This window comes from Cololabis saira, chromosome 6 (genome assembly GCF_033807715.1).
Source record: "Cololabis saira isolate AMF1-May2022 chromosome 6, fColSai1.1, whole genome shotgun sequence".
NCBI lineage: Eukaryota > Metazoa > Chordata > Actinopteri > Beloniformes > Belonidae > Cololabis > Cololabis saira.
The window spans coordinates 41,457,128-41,477,931 of NC_084592.1; the positions used below are offsets into that span (position 1 = coordinate 41,457,128).

Sequence of the window (20,804 nt, forward strand, 5' to 3'; positions counted from 1 at the left end):
TCTGTCAAGGCAGCAATTCTATCGTAAACTTTAAAACAAGAAGACTGAATATTTGTAAGTTCTTATGTGACATAATCTAAGGATGGGGCAAACTGCACTTCACCAGAGGTGAATTCCCCCCTCGGTCGGGGCGTCTCGTCTGCACAATTTCTTTCTAATAGTTGACGTTATGGAGCACAGACATTTATTTTAAGACCAAATGTTTCCTTCTTGTTATGTTATGTTTTATTTGGTTCTAATTGATCTGCTATTGAACTGATGGATTTCTACAAGTAACTTGGCTTATTTTGAATAGAGCTGGGGATCGATTCAAATGTCAAGAATCAATTCGATTCCAATTCTTAAGATTCAGAATCGATTATCAGCATTTGATTAGTTTCGATTCGATATTGATTTGGGTTAGTGTTGCCTGGATTATATGACTGTAAAATAACTATTGAAATAATTATTTCACAATAATTATTGTGAAATAACTAAGAAATAAATAACTCAAATAGGCATTTCAATATCCATTTAAAGTGCAAAAAAAGAAAGAAATTGCAACAGCTCAAGCAGTAAACAAATTATTTTAGATTGTCTGATTTATTCTGTCACCAGACACACAGCTTGCCATGAAGCACCCAGCATTTTTCAGGTATTTCATGACAAACCGTGTCTGATAACAAAGAAACCAAACAAGCTATAGTAAATATAGATAATATGAACTTCATTGAACTAAAATAACATTTAGAAATTTAAGCTGAAATGTCCAGCATTTTCTCTAAAGAAAAATAGTTTTTAAAACTACTGGGACTACTGGGATTAAAGTTCACCAGGCAAAAATGTAATGATGAAAAAAAAAAATATATATATTTTTTAATAAAAAAAAAAAAAAAAATCGATCTTTAGACATACAAATCGATTTTTAGGAATTAATATGAGAATCGATTTAGAATCAGAAAATCGATTTTTTTCAACACAGGCCTAATTTTGAAAATCTTGAGAAAAACCTAATTCTCATTTTTGAGATGATGAAAATAGTGAATTTCTGGGATTTTTAAAACCTTTTAAATCACTTCAACATTAGTTTTATAAATTAATTGAGCGTTAATTACTCCATACTGGTCTTTTTAATCGTATTGTGCAAAAGGAATGGCCTTTTTCCAAAGCAATGTTCTTCCACTTTGACAGTCTTTTTCTTTAGACCAGACCCTCACAGTGAACACATTGGGGGTGGGTTGTTTACCGTCCTGCCCGAGGGCACTTCGGCATGTTGACTGCAGACCACAGACCTTTGGACTTAAACGTGAAATGAGAAGCATAAAAGTGTAATGTTTATTAAACGTGGCTGCTTATAGCAGCCACCGTTTCTGAGCAGACTTTGACAGCTCAGCAATAAGTCAAATAAATGCAAATAAAATCACGGCTAAATCGTGTGTTGAACTCAAACCTTCTCCCTTTGAGCTGGTATTCATGTGTCCGTAATGTGTTTCTCTGTTAGTGTGTGGGGGAGGAGATCTGGGTGGACAGTCGGACGGTGTATATCGGACATAAAGAACCCCCTCCGGGTGCCGAGGCCTACATCCCCCAGCGTTACCCCGACAACCGCATCGTCTCTTCCAAGGTGAGCGAGTGAGAGTTCATCATCTTTCTGATCCTCTGCTTCACGTCCCGGAGGTCGTGCAGTCGCTCTCCAGCAGAACCCGATCGATGCATCGCCGTTTCCTCTCGCCGGGAGGATGTTTGTGGCGGCGCCGCCGGTTCCCTGTCCGGTTCTCTCTCCCTTTCCCTGACCAATTCCCTGTCCATTTCCCTTTCCTGTTCCCTCTCTAGTTCCCTGTCCAGTTCTCTGTCCTGTTCCCTGTCCGGTTCCCTCTCTAGTTCCCTGTCCGGTTCCGTCCGGTTCCCTTTCCCTTTCCCTGTTCGGTTCCCTGTCCGGTTCCCTTTCCCTTTCCTTGTCCGGTTCCCTATCCTGTTCCCTTTTCGGTTCCCTCTCCGTTTCCCTCTCCGTTCCCTCTCCATTTCCATGTCCTGTTCCCTGTCCGGTTCCCTCTCTAGTTCCCTGTCCGGTTCCGTCCGGTTCCCTTTCCCTTTCCCTGTTCGGTTCCCTGTCCGGTTTCCTTTCCCTTTCCCTGTCCGGTTCCCTCTCCGTTTCCTTATCCCGTTCCCTCTCCGTTTCCCTTTCTAGTTCCCTGTCCGGTTCCCTCTCCGTTTCCTTGTCCAGTTCCCTGTCCGGTTCCCTTTCTAGTTCCCCGTCCGCTTCCCTGTCTGGTTCTGTGGCTGGTTCTTTCTGGTTCCCTCTCCGTCTCCCTCTTCGGTTCCATGTCCAATTCCCTCTCCCTTTCCCTGTCCGGTTCCCTGTCCGGTTCCCTGTCAGGTTCCCTGCCTGGTTTTCTCTCCGGTTCCATGCCGGTTTCCCTGTTTGGTTCTCTCTTCATTTCCCCGTCCGCTTCCCTGTCTGGTTCTCTGTCGGTTCCCTGTCCGGTTCCTTCTCTTTTTCCATGTCCGTTTCCCTCTCCGTTCCCTCTCCATTTCCATGTCCTGTTCCCTGTCCGGTTCCCTCTCTAGTTCCCTGTCCGGTTCCGTCCGGTTCCCTTTCCCTTTCCCTGTTCGGTTCCCTGTCCGGTTCCCTTTCCCTGTCCGGTTCCCTGTCCGGTTCCCTGTCCGGTTCCCTGTCAGGTTCCCTGCCTGGTTTTCTCTCCGGTTCCATGCCGGTTTCCCTGTTTGGTTCTCTCTTCATTTCCCCGTCCGCTTCCCTGTCTGGTTCTCTGTCGGTTCCCTGTCCGGTTCCTTCTCTTTTTCCATGTCCGGTTCCCTGTCCTGTTCCCTCTCTTTTTCCATGTCCGGTTCCATGTCCGGTTCCCTCTCTTTTTCCCTGTCCGGTTCCCTGTCCGGTTCCCTGTCCGGTTCCCTGTCCGGTTCCCTCTCCATTTTCCTGTCCGTTTCCCTGCGTCTCTGTTCCCTCATCTCTCACTCTCTCCCACAGTACACCTTCTGGAGCTTCATCCCCAAGAACCTGTTCGAACAGTTCAGAAGAATCGCCAACTTCTACTTCCTGGTCATATTTCTGGTCCAGGTAAGTCGCGTGTGATTGGTTAAAGACTCCTTGTATAAACGAGTCTTCCAGCTTAACTTTGGATTAAACAAAGGACTTTCTTAATGTGTTTTATGTTTCTAAACCCTCTTAAGGGAACAAACTGAACACGGCACAGTAACGTTTGTGTTTACTACTGTAATCCTTGTTTGGTTCATGTTTTCTGTACCAGTTTATCTGAACTTTGGTCCGTAGGAGCGATTGTTGTGTAAAATTAGAAAAGTCCATGACGAGGACACTTCAGATTTGCTATCGTGGAGCTTATTTTAGAGGCTTCCAAGCTGCGGCGCCTCCACCGTCAGCTTCCCTTTTCTCATCCTCCCCCTCTGTTTCTGCTGCCCCTGTTTGCCCCCCCGACTCCCCCAACCTCCCACCGTTCCTCTGTCCTGCAGCTGATCATCGACACCCCCACCAGCCCCGTCACCAGCGGCCTGCCCCTCTTCTTTGTTATCACCGTCACCGCCATAAAGCAGGTAGGACGCACTCATCTCCAGGAAATATCACCCGCAACCCTTCGGCCTCCCCAACCAGCCTGAAATAAACACAAACACACACTCTCTCTCCACCAATCGGGTGCTTTATTATCTGTATATACAAATTCCTCTCCCAGCAAAAGGACACACCATTGAATATGTCTGGTGATGTGAGAAATGTGATAATGAATGGCCTCCACTGTTAATCATCTGAGCCGAAGCTCCGGTGAATCCTCTCCTCTGAGTCCTGGTGCCGACTAAAGTTGCTTTCTTCAACGAAAATTATGATTTAATATCGTCGTCAACGAACTAGGGCTGTTCGATTTTGCCCAAAAATAAAATCTCGATTTTTTTCTCTCAAAATCCGATTTTCGATTACGATTACGATTATTTTGTGAATTGACAAAAGGCAAAGAAATGATTTCAAATATGCTGTTTTTTTATTGAACATTTGCCCCATTGGGCTTTAAGTGCAAACTTTGCTCTTATTAAACCAAAAATGAATGAATAAAGTGCAAAACTCTGTAAAATAAGTTGAAAAAAAGTTTTAAAAAATATAATAAAATATAAAGTTTTATCTCTGAAAAAAAAAATCAGCAAATCAGCACTTGCAAACATACAGTAAGTTATATTTCCAATGAAATAAAACAATAAATTTTCTAATTAAACTAAACTGGGTCTTTGCATGCTAAATAATAATGCAACCCATGAAGGAGGTAGAGGTGTGTAATGTCAGTCATTACATTTGCTATTCACATTTGCAAGTTTTTTGCAAGGAACACGAGCCGGTCTACCGGTGGCATGTTCCAACGCCCCCTCCTACACTAAAGAGCCTCTCCCATGGGGCACTTGTCGCAGGTATTGAGAGGTATTTCCATCAATCATTAATATGGTATCAATCATTAATATGTGTGCAGACAAGGTAAAAAAAAAAAAAAAGGGGAAAAATCGATTTTACGAGTTTCACGTTTTAACATTGTTCTAATTACATAATCGCTATTACGATTTAAAATCGATTAATCGAACAGCCCTACAACGAACCTTTATCACCTGAGGAAAACGAGACGCAACGAAAATGCTGGTCATGTGACGATAACGATAATTAAATATATAATGCAATATCGTAGAGGAATAAAAATGAACTAAAATGTAGATTACAAAATAAAAATTCTGCTAAAATGTGTCTTCATTTTCGTTGACCAAAACGAGACGAAATGTTCTACCAAAGATCTTTAATGTCCATGTTTTCAGTAGTTTCTCTGGTTTAGTTCTGCTGGGTGACGTTAGTCCTCAATCCCAGTCGCTGCAGCGGGGAATCAGATCCAGAAGATGCAGCTGCAGAGTTAGAGGCTGATGCCGTTAACGCAGAGCTCTAGTTAACGTCCATTAAAAACAAAGTTACATAGAGAAACGCGGGGATCTGCTCTGGGACTGGAGAAGAAGAACCATCTTTGGATACACTTTCCTACAAAGATGTGGAAAAGAAAACCCAATGTGTCGTCGGAAAAGAAAAAGACGGCGAGAAATGTGGAAAAATAAATAGGTATCAATAATGTAATTATAAGATAACCTTGTTTGAATTGTAAAATGGGTTTGGCTAAATACAATCTTTCACTAAAACTAGACTAAAATGGTCCCGGACAATTCTGACTAAAGTAAGACTAAAATGCTCAGACTTTTAGGCGACTGAAACTTGACACGATTAAAAAGAGAATGACTAAAACTAATAAAAACTAAAATGATAGCTTGACCCAAAGACTAAACTAAAACTAGAATTGAAACAGGCTGACAAAAACAACACTACATCCATCCATCCATCCATCCATCCATCCATCCATCCATCCGTCCGAGATGGAGACTAAAATGTCATCAGTTTTCGTAGACTAAAACGAGACTAAAATGGACAATTCTGACTAAAATAAGACTAAAATGCTCAGACTTTTAGTCAACTGAAACTTGACACGACTAAAAGGAGAATGAACGTGACTAAAACTAATGAAAACTAAAATGATAGCTCGACCCAAAGACTGGACTAAAACTAAAATAGAAACAGGCTGACAGAAACAACACTACTGCTGACGGAGGAGATCAGCGATAGGTGACGTTTGAGTTTTACTGAGAGACAAACGTCTAAAAACACGTTTGCTTTGAAATCCCAGATACAGGCCAGGAAATCAATCACAGCGTGTGATAGGGCTGGGCGATATGGAGCAAAAGTCATATCTCGATATTTTCTAGCTGAATGGCGATACTCGATATATATCGATATTTTTTCTGTGCCATAATTGGGGTTTCCCCCAAAGCATTATAGCATAGTATCTCTGTTAGCTTCATTTGTTTCTGAGGCAAACCCTTAAAAAAACAGTCAGTTTTAATACAAAGCCTCGTGCCAAATGTCACACAGGTTCCTTTATTAACAGAGGTCTGCACAATATCAACATGTATAAAACAAATGAAATAAAAATAAACTGCCTGCATATATAGAATAAAAATGCTTCTTGAATAAAATAAAACAAATATCCCTTTCCTGCATAACAATTAAATTAAAATACACTGTGCAATTAATACAATGTAGACAGTAACAGGCAGACTTTTCCACTGAGGTTGACAGTTGTGCAAATAACAAAACATTTGTGCAAATCTCAAATAAAACATTCAAGTCAATTTGTCACAAAATAAGCTATATCAAAATAATAATAACAACATTTTTTTTTTCTATTTTTATTTTTTTAAATCGATATAAACGATATTGTCTCATACCATATCGCGTTTGAAAATATATCGATATATATTAAAATCTCGATATATCGCCCAGTCCTAGCGTGTGATTTAAACCTCCTCTCCACGTCTCCCGATCCCATGTACTGTAGGGTCTGCATAAGAAAAAAATCTATATTCTCTCCTCCCTTTTTATCCTTTCCTTTGCCATCTTGTGCCGTCTCTCTCAGGGCTACGAGGACTGGCTGCGACACAAGGCCGACTGCTCCACAAACGAGTGTCCGGTGGACGTGGTGCAGCAGGGGAAGGTGGCGAGGACACAGAGTCACAAGCTGCGGGTAAGAGTGGCCTCATTAGAGGAGTACAGCACCTGAGGCCTCGGTGCAACGCTGCAGCACTGCTGCACCGCCGCCTCCCCCTCTCCCTCCCCTCCGCAGTGCTCTCTACCTCCGTCCCACTCGCCTTTCCCACCAATTAATCGTAGCGAAGCTGCGGCAGGCGCTCCCCTGCTGCACTGCACAAGAGTCTGGGGCAGCAGCAACCCGGCCGGCGGTTTCATGCGTCAGAATGTTCCTGCCATCCTCCTCTGATGTTCTCTCATGTCAGTCTGATGCAGAAACAGGTCACTCTCTGGTACCGGGGCTTAGCCTTTTTAGAAGAAAAGAAAAACAACATTTATATAATGTCAAACCTGACGGCTGAACCTCCCCCGGGGAAAACGTTTCGATTTTTATCAAGTTTTTACTTTTCTGTATTAGGTTCAAACCTACACTTGGATTTTATGGATTAAATACACAAGTCTTGAGTATTATTACTATCTCAGTCAAAACTGATGATTGTCTTCAGAAGACCTGATGAAGATTAGACTTTTGAAATCCTCTTGACCCGTGCTTTGTTCAACATTAGAGGAAACTGATGCATGCATGAGACTGATGGAGGCATGAAACTGATGGATGCATCAGTCTCATGCATGCGTTGATCTCACGGAAATCTGTGAGGCCTTCATGCAAATCTACTAAAACCTCTGCAAACACACACAAAGCTGTTTGGATCCATAGTCTCTTACCTGTATGTGACCTGAGGTCCCGTCTTGAATGCAAGAAGCTTTTCAAGACAAGCTGCATTTGAAAAAAATCTTCTTTCTGATTAAAATGTCCTCTGACTACAATTATCTTCCAGTGCAACAACAAAAAACGCAAGCAATCTTTATACTGTAGATGAGGCCCCAGGGGCGTGCTGCCACTCACTCGCTTTATTTTATACTATTTATATACTTTTTATTTTGACCACCAAATAATGTGGTTTTCCTGCCTCCTCCTCATCCACAACATCTCCATCTCAGTCTCCGTGAAATTCAGAGGCACGGTGGCTCGACACGTCTCATTCATCCTGACGCCCAAACAGGCTGCAGGAAGCCGCTGCGCATGCTCAGCAGGCTCATTTATATGCAAGTGCTACTTTGCATTGCCCTTTTATGGTAAAAAGTGGAAGTGTAGAGGGCGGGATATGCAGCAAATTCACCTGCGCAACCTTCCAGCTGGACTGTGATTTATAAAGCGAACATTGCCTGCAAGTGTGCGTGCACACGGTTTTATAAATCCGGATTTCTTGCGCCCGCCATTTTCGGCTTTTGGCTTTACGTGCACTTTTAGTATGAATCCTTCGCACTCTTTTATAAATGAGGCCCCAGGGAAATAAAACAGGACTCAGATGAAAATTCAGATGACCCAGCTTTCCACCAGTTTGAATTCGTAATTATCCATTTGTCTGTAACTTTGAGCTTCGAGTTACTCACGCACAAATTAAATAATACGCACAAATCAAATAATACGCACACACAAATGTTTGCAGTCGATTTTCTCTCCATAGTTCCTGGCCTCTGGTGTTTGAAAAGCTCTACCAGCGTTTGCTCTGTTGGCCTGAATTAGATTTTTGCCTGAAATTTAGATCTGAAGTTTCTTTATGTTACATTTGATAAATATTAAGTTTGACAGATGCAACATGCCTCAAAAGCTGGCAAATAATTATTTAAACTAACTGTGATGTCAGTGTCGAGGAGAATCAACATCCAACTCTGGAAACACAAACTGCAACGAAACAAGACCGAACTATTTGCATTATTTAGAAGTTTGTACATATAAATATATAATACGGGCGGGCATTTAGAAGACAGTTTTCCCATGAGCCTTTGTGCCTGTCATTTGTCTGCCTTCACAGCTGGCCGTAGTTTGATACGATTGTTGAGAGCGACTTGTGCGTGACGTCATCACATGACTTCACCGTGATCTTCATCGGCGGAGAGAGAGAAGAACCTCCTTTATCTCCTCCTGCTTCTTTATCTGTCACCGTTGTTGTTTCTGCGTCTCACCGTCTCTTTCTTGTTAAGATCTGTCAGCGCTGCAGATCAAACGGAGCGGATTAGAGGGTGAATTTGGAGCAGGAATAATGATGAATACATTAATCATATGAAATCAGAGAGCATGTGTCATGTGCATGGCCGCCGCCGAGATGGGATTTACCCGAGTTTAAGCTGCTCTGCTCTCATAATCTCTTATGCAACTTCTCAATCCTTTGAAAAAAAGGACTGGTAAAGGATGAGCAGATGGTTCCCCAGGTCTTTATGTTCCTCTCTCAGTCTTTGTGCTCATGTGAACCAAACGATGTCCCTCTCTGCCAGGTGGGAGACGTGGTGGTGGTGCGGGAGGACGAGACGTTCCCCTGTGATCTCATCCTTCTGTCCTCCAGCCGCTACGACGGGACCTGCTACGTCACCACCACCAGCCTGGACGGAGAGTCCAGTCACAAGGTGACGATTCCTCTTCCTCCCACTCCGTCTCGCTTCAAGGAAGAGTATCAGGGCCAGGCAGGGGAAAAATAACAATAATGCTTTAGAGGAGGAAGATTTTTTTTTCATTATGCACTTCGAGAAAAAAGTCAAAATGTCGAGAAAAAAGTCGAAATATCGTGAATAAAGTTGAAATGTCAAAAAAAAAGTCGAAATGTCGAGAAAAACGTCAAAATGTAGAGAAAAAAGTCAAAACGTCGAGAATAAAGTTAAAGTACAATTTCGTGAATAAAGTTGAAATGTCGAGAAAAAAGTCAAAATGTCGAGAAAAAAGTCAAAATGTCGAGAAAAAAGTCAAAATGTCGAGAAAAAAGTCAAAATGTCGAGAAAAAAGTCGAAATGTCGAGATTAAAGTTAAAGTACAATTTCGAGAAAAAAGTCAAAATGTCGAGAAAAAAGTCAAAATGTCGAGAAAAAAGTAAAAACGTCGAGATTAAAGTTAAAGTACAATTTCGTGAATAAAGTTGAAATGTCGAGAAAAAAGTCGAAATGTCGAGAATAATGTTGAAATACAATTTCAAGAATAAAGTTGAAATTTCGAGAAAAAAGTCAAATGTCGAGAAAAAAGTCGAAATGTCGAGATTAAAGTTAAAGTACAATTTTGAGAAAAAAGTCAAAATGTCGAGAAAAAAGTCAAAATGTTGAGAAAAAAGTCGAAATGTCGAGAAAAAAGCCGAAATGTCGAGAATAAAGTTGAAATGTCAAAAAAAAAGTCGAAATGTCGAGAAAAACGTCAAAATGTCGAGAAAAAAGTCAAAACGTCGAGAATAAAGTTAAAGTACAATTTCGTGAATAAAGTTGAAATGTCGAGAAAAAAGTCGAAATGTCGAGAAAAAAGTCAAAATGTCGAGAAAAAAGTCAAAATGTCGAGAAAAAAGTCGAAATGTCGAGAAAAAAGTCAAAACGTCGAGATTAAAGTCAAAATGTCGAGAAAAAAGTCAAAATGTCGAGAAAAAAGTCAAAATGTCGAGATTAAAGTTAAAGTACAATTTCAAGAAAAAAGTTGAAATGTCGAGAAAAAAGTCGAAATGTCGAGAATAATGTTGAAATACAATTTCAAGAATAAAGTTGAAATTTCGAGAAAAAAGTCAAATGTTGAGAAAAAAGTCGAAATGTCGAGATTAAAGTTAAAGTACAATTTCGAGAAAAAAGTCAAAATGTCGAGAAAAAAGTCAAAATGTCGAGAAAAAAGTCGAAATGTCGAGAAAAAAGTCAAAACGTCGAGAATAAAGTTAAAGTACAATTTTGAAAAAAAGGTTGAAATGTATTTCAACTTTATTCTCGAAATTTCGACTTCATTCACGAAATTTCAACTTTATTCTTGAAATTGTATTTCAACATTAATCTCAACATTTCAACATATTTCTCGAAGTGCATAATGAAAAAAAAAATCTTCCTCCTTTAAAATATTATTTTTATTTTTCTCCTGCCTGGCCCTAATACTCTTCCGTACGCTTCAAACCTGATTTTAAATGATCATCTTTGATCCCCCTTCAGTTAAAAAACCAAAAACCCAGCAGGTTCACGAATCCACACATCTGTAAGATTAGTTCCACACTTTTCTGAAGGGTTTCAAAAGTACAGAAGTATAAATTTAAGCCCCTTCTGAAGCCTGAACAATGCCCGCCTCCTCGCTCAGAACAATGCCGGTTATGTAACGGCGTGAGATCTATTTCTGCAAGCATCAACACAAGACAACGGCGGCGTTGCCAGGGGCAGCGGATCAAAGATGTTACACGTTTAAATCCCAGCGTGCGTGGTCCGGAAAAGATTTAAAATAAATAAAAAAGGTGAAGAAGCCGCGTTCTGATCTTTCCAAGAAATATGAAATCATTTCATTTAATCTTCTCTCTGCAGTCGTCACATAGTTGTTTCATTTCTTTAGTTTTATCTGACTTTTATCAGGTCGGTTTGAGTTTATAACAGTTGTTGAATTGGTTTTGACATGTGTTGAATGTTTGATCCCCAGACATCCAATAATTATTTTTTATTTTTAAAGCAGAAATATTGATATTTAAGCAGTTTTAAGACACAATGAACCGTAGGAAATTCAGATTCAGACGACTTTATTAATCCCTTTAGGAGGTTCCCTCGGGGAAAATGACATCTCCATCTCACTCACTCAGCACCGTCATATACGAATCAAACACCCCAGAAACCAAACACCCATGTAAAGATAAAAAATTAAAAAATAAAAATAAAAACAAAAATAGAAATTAAAAAAATAAAAAGTGCAGTGCTATAAATAAAATTATATGGATAAAAAGGTTAAAAGTTAAAGTTAAAAAAGTTAAATCAGACATCTATATGAATATTTATTTAATTTGTATGTTTAAATACACAAATGATGTGTGCATTAAATTAAAAAGATACTTTTAAAAATGTTTTTGACAAAAATTCAGTAGAATAAAAGGTTAAACGTGTTTCAGGTGTTTCTAACTGCAGCTCAGACGCCTTTAATGGCCTTTAAGTTTCAGATGTTGGCTCCGTTAAAAAGATCCTCTGATATTTATAGAAATAGATTATTATTATTTTACCCAAATGTGACTCAAATGTGACTCAGATGTGACCGAGACCTTTATGTACCTAAACTACAGAGGGTCACATGACCTTCTTTTACTCGTTACGAGTTTGTTTATTCGTTGTATTTTAATATGAAATTGCATTGTTGAAGGTATTGCACGACACTGTTAATACAAACGTAACAAGATCGGCATCCGTTTGTACTTATTAGCCTCCTAGTTCAGATTCAGATTCAGACGTTTTATTGTCATTATACGAGGTATACAACGAAATTAAAAGCAGCATGGAGTGGTGTTTTCCGTCAAAAAAATGTTTTAAGTAAAAAGTAGAAAAAGTATAAATTAAAATAGTACAAAATAAAATAGAATAGACTCTGTAATAATGGTATATATACAAAAGATTTTCAACAATGCAGCAGTGCAAACATAGCTTCAGTTTCAGTGAGAATACGCCATTCAGTTCTTGAAAATGCTTTTATTGTGAAATATTTGCAGGAAGCTGTTGGGAGAACGCTCATTTTAAGCAAATTTCAAGTTAGCACTTGAAATTGCAATAATGTTTAAAAAAAAACAAACAAAGAAGAACACGATAAGCACAGTAACACAAAGAAGAAGAGGAAAAAAAGAAGTAGACGATAATGGCTCATATAAATAAAAAAGACCGCCTGTTCCGAAGCTACCGGTAAAAAAAAAGAAAACAGACGTCAAAAAGAGACTTTATAAAGAAGAGTATATCATGTTTGGATTTAGAGCAGCTGAATTGGACCCTCAGCCCCCTCCGTGTTTCTTATGATGAGAGTTTCTGGTTCACAAATTTGCAAAAAGGTGGAGAACCGCTGGTTCAGAGGCCCGTCAGAGGCCCTGATGAGCCCCGACGCATTCTGTAATAACGGTGCATTTTGTAATAACGGTGCATTTTGTAATAACGGTGCATTTTGTTATAAAGGTCCAAAATGTAATAACTTTGTCATTTCATTTTGTAATAAAGCCGCATTTTGTAATACATTTTTTTTGTATTATTAAGTTATCTTATATTAAGTTATTACATTTTGAGAAGATTATTACAAAATGCACTTGCAACTTATTTATTCTCTAGAAAATGTAATAACATGGTGCATTATGTAATAACAATTCTAAAGCATAGTTTATTTGTTTGTTATTGGCCTATATAATTCCAAACTTCAAATAGGAAACTAAAGTTATATTTGGAGTATTATACATAGATTAATTGGGCTACATAGCTCGAAGGGAAATTGCATAAAAAACAGCAAAAGTCACTCTTGTATAAATTCGTTGTTAAACAAACAACAATAATAGGTATTATTACATAATGGACCATGTTATTACATTTCCTAGAAAATAAAAAAGTTGCAAGTGCATTTTATAATAATCTTCTCAAAATGCAATAACTTATTACATAATGTGGCAAAATGTATTACAAAATGGGGCAGTTTATTACAAAATGCGGCTTTATTACAAAATTAAATGACAAAGTTATCACATTTTGGACTTTTATTACAAAATGCACCGTTATTATAAAATGCGGCTCAACACGCCCCCCCACACTGGCTGTGTTGGTGACATTTCCTCCGTTTCCCCCCCCCTCAGACCTACTACGCCATCCCCGACACCATGGCCTTCAGGACGGAGCAGGAGGTGGGATCTCTGCACGCCACCATTGAATGTGAACAACCACAGCCGGACCTCTACAAGTGAGTGGAAATTATATTACAAATAATATAATATATTACAAATGATAGCAGTGACCAAAACACCTGCAGAAATACTGCAGGAATGACATAGCAGCAGTTAAATGCAGCCTTCTGTAAGCTTTAAATATCCACTGGGCTTACATCAAATACATCAAAACACAACAATAAAAAACACTTTTCTGAACTTATCAATATGACTCTGTCCTTCACAGGATAAGTAACATGGATCACTGCAAATACTCAAAATCCTAACAAGAATATTTGTCTTATTTCTAGTTAAAATGTCTCATTTTAGTAAAAAAATCTCATTACACTTAAAACAAGACTCATCACTGGAAAAAACAACAATTTTCACCTGTTTCAAGTAGATTTTCACTTGAAATAAATAGAAAAATCTGCCAGTGGAACAAGATTTTTTTGCTTGTAATAAGAAGATAAACTGTCCCACTGGCAGATTTTTCTACTTACCGGTATTTCAAGTGAAAATTTACTTGAAACAGGTGAAAATTGTCAAATAAGTAATTTTTCTGGTGTTATTTTTCTGTTGATGAATCTAAATGTTGAAATAGCAGTAAAACCACATTTATTGATGAAATGACATAAGGGATGGAAAGGGGGGATGGCAGTTTTACAGGGGGATGATTTTGACCGTTTTTAAATTCAGGGGGGGATGCCATCCCCCCATCTCTCCCACCCCTGCACGTCTTCATTGATTCCTCTGTGGCTTCTCTCTCAGATTCGTGGGACGCGTCAACATTTACAAGGACAAAGACGAGCCAGCAGTGAGGTGGGTGTGTGCCTCTCCTAAACTACTACTACTAGTATTATTATTACTACCACTACTGCTACAGCTACTACTACTATTACCGTATTTTCTGGACTATAAGTTACGTTTTTTTCATAGTTTGACCTGGGATGCGACTTATGTGACTTATGTGTGAAATTATTAACACATTATTGCCTTTCAAGATGACATGTCTATTCTTGGTGTTGGATTCTATAAAATAAATTTCCCCCAAAAATGGGACTTATATATGTTTTTTCCTTCTTTATTATGCATTTTATGGCTGGTGCGACTTGTACTCCGGAGCGACTTATAGTCAGGAAAATACGCTACTGCTACTACTACTACTAGTACCATTACTACTAATACTAGTTGTCAGGGTTTGAAATTTCCCCCAGTTTGAGTTTCAGTTCTGTCTCCTGTTTCCCATCTGCCCTGATCGTCTGCACCCGTGTCTCGTTAACCCCTGTGTATATCTAGTCTTGTCTTTCCCCTACTCTCTGCTGGTCCGTACTGTTTCCTTCCTCCATGTGGCATGTCAAGTCTGATCCTGTTTTGAGTTCTGGTTTTTGGTCTGCCTTTTTTGATCCTGCTCAGCAGCGTTTTTTGGTTTTTGTCTTTACGAATAAATCCTGCTTTTGGTTGAACTCCTGCCTCCTGCTCTCCTGCGTTTGGGTCCTCAACAAAACCTCATCGTGACACTATTATTATTACTACTACTGTCATCTAGCAGACGCTTTTATCTGAAGCGACTTACATGTGAGAGAACAAACACACAGGGAGTAATTATGGTTAAGGCCTTGCTCAAGGGCGTGGTTCATCTTGGTTGCCATTCTGGGGCTTAAACCTGGTTCCTCCAGACCAAAGTCCCCCTCTGTGGCCACTAGACTACCACTGAACACACATTATTATGTGTTTTTAGTTAAAAAGTGACGACCTTTCTGGACTACTTAGAACTTAGAACTCTAGAACTCACTGCCATTAGAAATTAAATCCATCTCAGAGTTTAACATGTTCATCACCAAAACTAAAACCAGGTTAAAGAAAAATCTAAACTGTACTCATCTGTAAATAGTGTGTATATTTGTGTGGGAGAGTGGGTGAGGGAAGGTTTTATATCATGTAAATGCAATATTGCATTATTGTATTATTGAATTGTATGGTCTTTTTAATTGATGTATATGAATTTCATATTGTACTGCAATGTTGTGGAAGAGAATTAGCACTAGCTATAAACTCTACATGCATCACATCAGCTGCAAGCTATTAATATTAGTATTAATATACTAGTATTATATTGAGATTCAACAGCAAGTATTGGCAGCTAATGATGCTGTAAGGACCAATCAGCTCCCAGAATGCTGATAGAACTGCTTTCAGAAACATTTGTGGGGCAGAATTATCAAACAGATCCAGGGCAGCGAAAAGAGACGTATGAAATCGGTTTTATTTTTTCCCACATTCCGTTTTTATTTGTTCCATTTTTGGTCTTTTTCAGTTTAAAATTTTTGAGAATTTGGTTTTTAGCATTTTATGCAAATGTAACCACAAGACAGTATATAAAGTAATGAAATATAAACAATTTATGCAATTATAACTGAAAATGTTAATGTTTTCATACCTTTAAACATATTTAAAGGCAAAAACATGGCACAAGTTATTCTCGTGTCCAACAAAACATTCCTTTTTTGGGCATAAACGGAAAAAAAAACAAAAGTTGTAATGTAATGATGAAAAAAAATCGATCTTTAGACATATGAATCGATTTTTAGGAATTCATATGAGAATCGATTTAGAGTTGGAAAATCGATTTTTTTCAACACATGCCTAATTGTCCCTGTCAAATAAATAAATAAATAAATAAATACAAATACTAACCACCTCCTCCTGATTTCCTTCCCCTCTGCAGGACACTGGGAGCGGAGAACCTGCTCCTGAGAGGAGCCACGTTGAAGAACACGCAGCACATCTACGGTAGAGTGACGAGGAGGCGGTCGCCGTGGAAACCTCTCCGGGTCCTGGTTTGTCTGTGTAACTCTGCGTCTTCTCTCCCTCAGCGGTCGCCGTCTACACCGGCATGGAGACCAAGATGGCCCTGAACTATCAGTCCAAGTCCCAGAAGCGCTCTGCCGTGGAAAAGTAAATCACCATCAAATTAAAAGCAATCAAAATATGAAAAAAAAGCAAAACAATTTAACAGTCTCATCCAGAATTAAAGAACAACAGCAAAATAATGTGTTGGAGAGGGAACAGGAGGAAGCAGAACGCTTATTTAGTCCTGTCCCTTCCTCACAATATCATATCATATATGCCATAGAAAATATAACAATTAAAATAAAATAAGAAAAGAAAGAAAAGTCAAAATAATAACAAAAATAAATAAAATATAAATAAATATAAATAAATAATATATATAAATATGAATTTATAAATAAATATCAATATAATATATAAAATAATATGTATTGTATATATATTATATTATTTTATATTTTTATATTTGTATTATTTTATTTATTTTATATATATAATATATAAAATAAATATATATATTTATATATATATATATATATATATATATATATATATATATATATATATATATATATATATATATATATATATATATATATATAATAAATAAATACACACAAACAATTAATAATGTATCGTATATGATTTATCACGTAAGGAACAGAATAATAATAAAAGAAATACATACAGAAGGTAAATTGAGTTCTTTAGAGGTCCTTATTTTTATATTTTTCAAGAATTGTTTTCCTGTATGTGTTTTTAAACTGTATAGAGTTAGTGCTTCGTTTGATTTCATCATCAAGACCATTCCACAAAGTTACCCCACAGACTGACATGCACATGCTTTTAAGAGCAGTACGTACACAAGGTTGTTTAAAATGTAGTTTTCCTCTTAGATGATATTCTTCTTCTTTATCTTGAAACATTTTTTGAATGTTTTCAGGCAGTGCATTATTTCATCAGGGATGTGGAGTCGGTCCCTGACGCTGACGCCTCTCTCCTCCGTTTCTCCCCGCAGGTCCATGAACGCCTTCCTCGTCGTGTACTTGTGCATCCTGATCAGCAAGGCGGTGATCAACACGGTGCTGAAGTACGCGTGGCAGTGGTCGCCCGGCCGGGACGAGCCCTGGTACAACCACCGCACCGAGGCGGAGCGCCAGCGGCCCGTGGTGCGTCTGCACCGCCACGCACAATCTAACTTTATTTGTATAGCGCTTTTCAGGCATAAAAATGCAACACAAAGTGCTTTACATAAAACAATACACAAACATGGAACTTATTAATGAAGTTAAAATACTACGGAAAAAGGATATGTATGTATATATATGTATATATATTAGTAAAATAAATATATGTGACATATTTAATAATATATCATATATTTTTAATATCAAAAATGCACATATATATGCTTTAGGTTCTTACCAGCATGGTATTACCCATTAATAAATGTGCAGTGCAATACTACGGAAGCGTATTGCATTCACTTAAGAAAAAAAAACTGCTCTTTTTTTCTGAATTAACGAGATAATTATCTGAGAATTCCGAGAAAAGTTTTAATGAAAAAAAATAATTCTCTGTTTTTCTGAATTAATGAGATATTTATTTCAGAATTCCGAGAAAAGTTTTAATAAAAAAAAAAAATATGCTCTGTTTTTCTGAATTAACGAGTTCATTATCTCAGAATTCCGAGAAAAGTTTTAATGAAAAAAAAATGTATTAATTAATTTAATCAATTTTTTGGTTGCTTTTGCTTTTGGTTTGAAACATTGGGAGATACTCTTGTCTTTAAGTTATATAGATGGTATAACTGGACAGGCGGAACATGTTACTTCCATGAAATCAAGCTCTCAAGTGAATGACAGCTTCTTGCAAGTTGTGAGGTATCTGCTTAATTCAGAAAAACAGAGCAGATTTTTTTTTCTCAAGTTAATGCAATACGGTTCCGTAAAATAAACACTAAAAAAGTATAAAAGTATACCATAAAATCCTAATTGTAGGTCTAAAAAGCAAGATATTAGAAACTGGGAGAATAAAACAATAGAATGTATAAAATAGACCAAAAACATTTAAATATAACATTGAGATAAAACAATGAGATAATAAAACAGGATAAACTAAACTAAAGATCAATATAAAACAGAGTAGTAAGATCCAATAAAAATAGGGGTGAGCATAGAAAATTATAAAGAGTTAAATGAGTCAGTTAAAAGCCTGAAGTACGGAAGAGAGAAAAAATATTTGAGGGGGAAGTTTTTCTTTTATTGTGCACTTCGAGAAAAAAGTCGAAATGTCGAGAAAAAAGTCGAAATGTTTCAAGTTTCAAGAAAAAGTTTGGCCTTTTTTCTCAACATTTCGACTTTTTTCTCGGAATTGTACTTCAACATTATTCTCGACATTTCGACTTTTTTGTCAACATTTCAACTTTATTCACGAAATTTCGACTTTTTTCTCGAAGTGCATAATGAAAAAAAAAGTCTTCCTCCTCTAAAATATTATTTTTATTTTTCTCCTGTATGGCCCTAATACTCTTCCGTAACATTGAGATAAAAGAATGAGATAATATAACAGACTAAACTAAAGATTAATATAAAACAGAGTAGTAAGATCAAATAAAAATAAAAATAGGGGTGAGCATAAAAAATTCTCAAGAGTTAAATGAGTCAGTTAAAAGCCTGATTAAAAAGATGGGTCTTGAGCCTCTTTTTAAAAACATCAACATTCTCTGCAGCCCTGAGGTTCACCGTGAGGCCCAAGACCATTAAAACACTTAAAAACTAGTAAAAGAACCTTAAAATCGGTCCTGAAGCGCACAGGGAGCCAATGCAGCGATGACGTTTCCTCACAGCTCACGCTTGTTGCTTCCTCCTCCCTCCTCCCTTCTGAAGCTGATCCGAGCCTTCACCGACTTCCTGGCCTTCATGGTTCTGTTCAACTACATCATCCCGGTGTCCATGTACGTCACCGTGGAGATGCAGAAGTTCCTGGGCTCCTACTTCATCACCTGGGACGAGGAGATGTTCGACGAGGAGCTGGGCGAGGGAGCGCAGGTGAACACGTCGGACCTGAACGAGGAGCTGGGACAGGTACGGGGCCGCCGCTGCTGCCGCGCTGACAACCACAAAGTATTAATATCTAGGGACCATTATAGACAGAAAACTGTCTTTTGTGGAATACTGTGAGGTAGGAATGGGCCGGGCCATATTTTACCATTCACGGTATACCGTCAAAAAAATTCCCCACGGTAAGAATTTGTCATCTCGCGGTAAAAATGATAAATTCTTGTTGATGACGTTTTTGTGTAAAGATGATTTATGGTTCTGTGGTTAAATTGACGCACAACGTACGTGAAGGAATGAAGGAAGGAAGGAAGGGAGGGAGGGAGGGAGGGAGGGAGGAAGGAAGATATGAGCCTGAAAGAAAGAAAGAAAGAAAGAAAGAAAGAAAGAAAGAAAGAAAGAAAGAAAGAAAGAAAGAAAGAAAGAAAGAAAGAAAGAAAGAAAGAAAGAAAGAAAGAAAGAAAGAAAGAAAAATAAATTCCCGTTGATACGTGTTTGTGTAACAAACATGTCGGATCTGAGAGCGAGGAGTCATTACAGTTTTGCAGTACAGGTGGACTAATTTAATTGTTTTTTATTAATTTAATGTAATTGGTGTAGTTTAGTAGTATTTAGTATCTTTTAGAGCAGTGTTTTGGCTCCAAAGACTGAATGTGGTGATAGATTTATAGTTACAAAGGTGGAGTTGAATTGGTATTTCTTTTATCGTCATTTTTATCGTTATCGGGATAAATGCCAGAAATTATCGTGATACATTATCGTGATAAATTATTTGGTCCATACCGCCCATCCCTACTGTGAGGCCGTGTCACTGTCACTGAACTGTATGGTGTATTGTTGTAAGTTTCTACTTTTTACCTGCAAACAAATCTACCTTCGGGTATCAATAAAGTTACCTTACCTTAAGCTGGGCATACACTGTGCGATATTTTATATAGATATAGTTTGAGACTGCCCCATCTCACACTGCACGACTAGATCGCGGAGTTCAAAAGTTCAGAGCCCACAATTTATGGTCTCAAACTGTACGACCCGATGCTTGGATGCGCGACCCGTCTGTTCACACTATACGTTCATAATCCTCCCGTCGGACCTCTCTGTACTGGAACTCGAAGCCGGTTTTGGGGCAGGGGTGGGCTGTGTCCACCCAAATGTGCGTCCTGCCCACCCGATCAAAGGTTATGGGATCCTTTATTTTTTTATAATTTTATTTTTTATATATATATAAAAAAAAAATCACAAAATATCTGTACCGTTTCTGATTGGGTGGGCACTGCACATCATTTTTAGACACAACAATGAACGCAAATGAACTGCAAAAGTTCTTTTAACTGCACTTATTTGTGTGATGTTATTTTTTATTGTATGTGCTAAATAAAACTAAATCAACACACCCCTCCCACCAGGTGGAGTACGTGTTCACGGATAAGACCGGCACCCTGACGGAGAACAACATGGAGTTCATCGAGTGCTGCGTGGACGGAAACGTCTACATCCCTCACGCCATCTGCAACGGGCAGATCCTCAGCGCCGCCTCCAGCATCGACATGATCGACTCCTCGCCGGGGGGGTACCGGAGGGTGA

At 38.3% G+C, this 20,804-nt stretch overlaps 1 protein-coding gene across 1 annotated transcript in view; it reads left to right on the forward strand.

The window, feature by feature from the left end:
* The window catches only part of LOC133446553 (phospholipid-transporting ATPase IH-like), a 91,812-nt gene that overhangs the window by 25,925 nt on the left and 45,083 nt on the right, over nt 1-20,804 (forward strand). The window contains exons 2-13 of the mRNA XM_061724600.1: nt 1,481-1,603; nt 2,966-3,055; nt 3,466-3,546; nt 6,495-6,602; nt 8,942-9,070; nt 13,240-13,343; nt 14,080-14,130; nt 16,037-16,101; nt 16,185-16,266; nt 17,180-17,330; nt 19,050-19,247; nt 20,627-20,800. Of these exons, the coding sequence (XP_061580584.1) occupies nt 1,481-1,603; nt 2,966-3,055; nt 3,466-3,546; nt 6,495-6,602; nt 8,942-9,070; nt 13,240-13,343; nt 14,080-14,130; nt 16,037-16,101; nt 16,185-16,266; nt 17,180-17,330; nt 19,050-19,247; nt 20,627-20,800 (1,356 nt within the window). The remainder of the gene's footprint in view (nt 1-1,480; nt 1,604-2,965; nt 3,056-3,465; nt 3,547-6,494; nt 6,603-8,941; nt 9,071-13,239; nt 13,344-14,079; nt 14,131-16,036; nt 16,102-16,184; nt 16,267-17,179; nt 17,331-19,049; nt 19,248-20,626; nt 20,801-20,804) is intronic.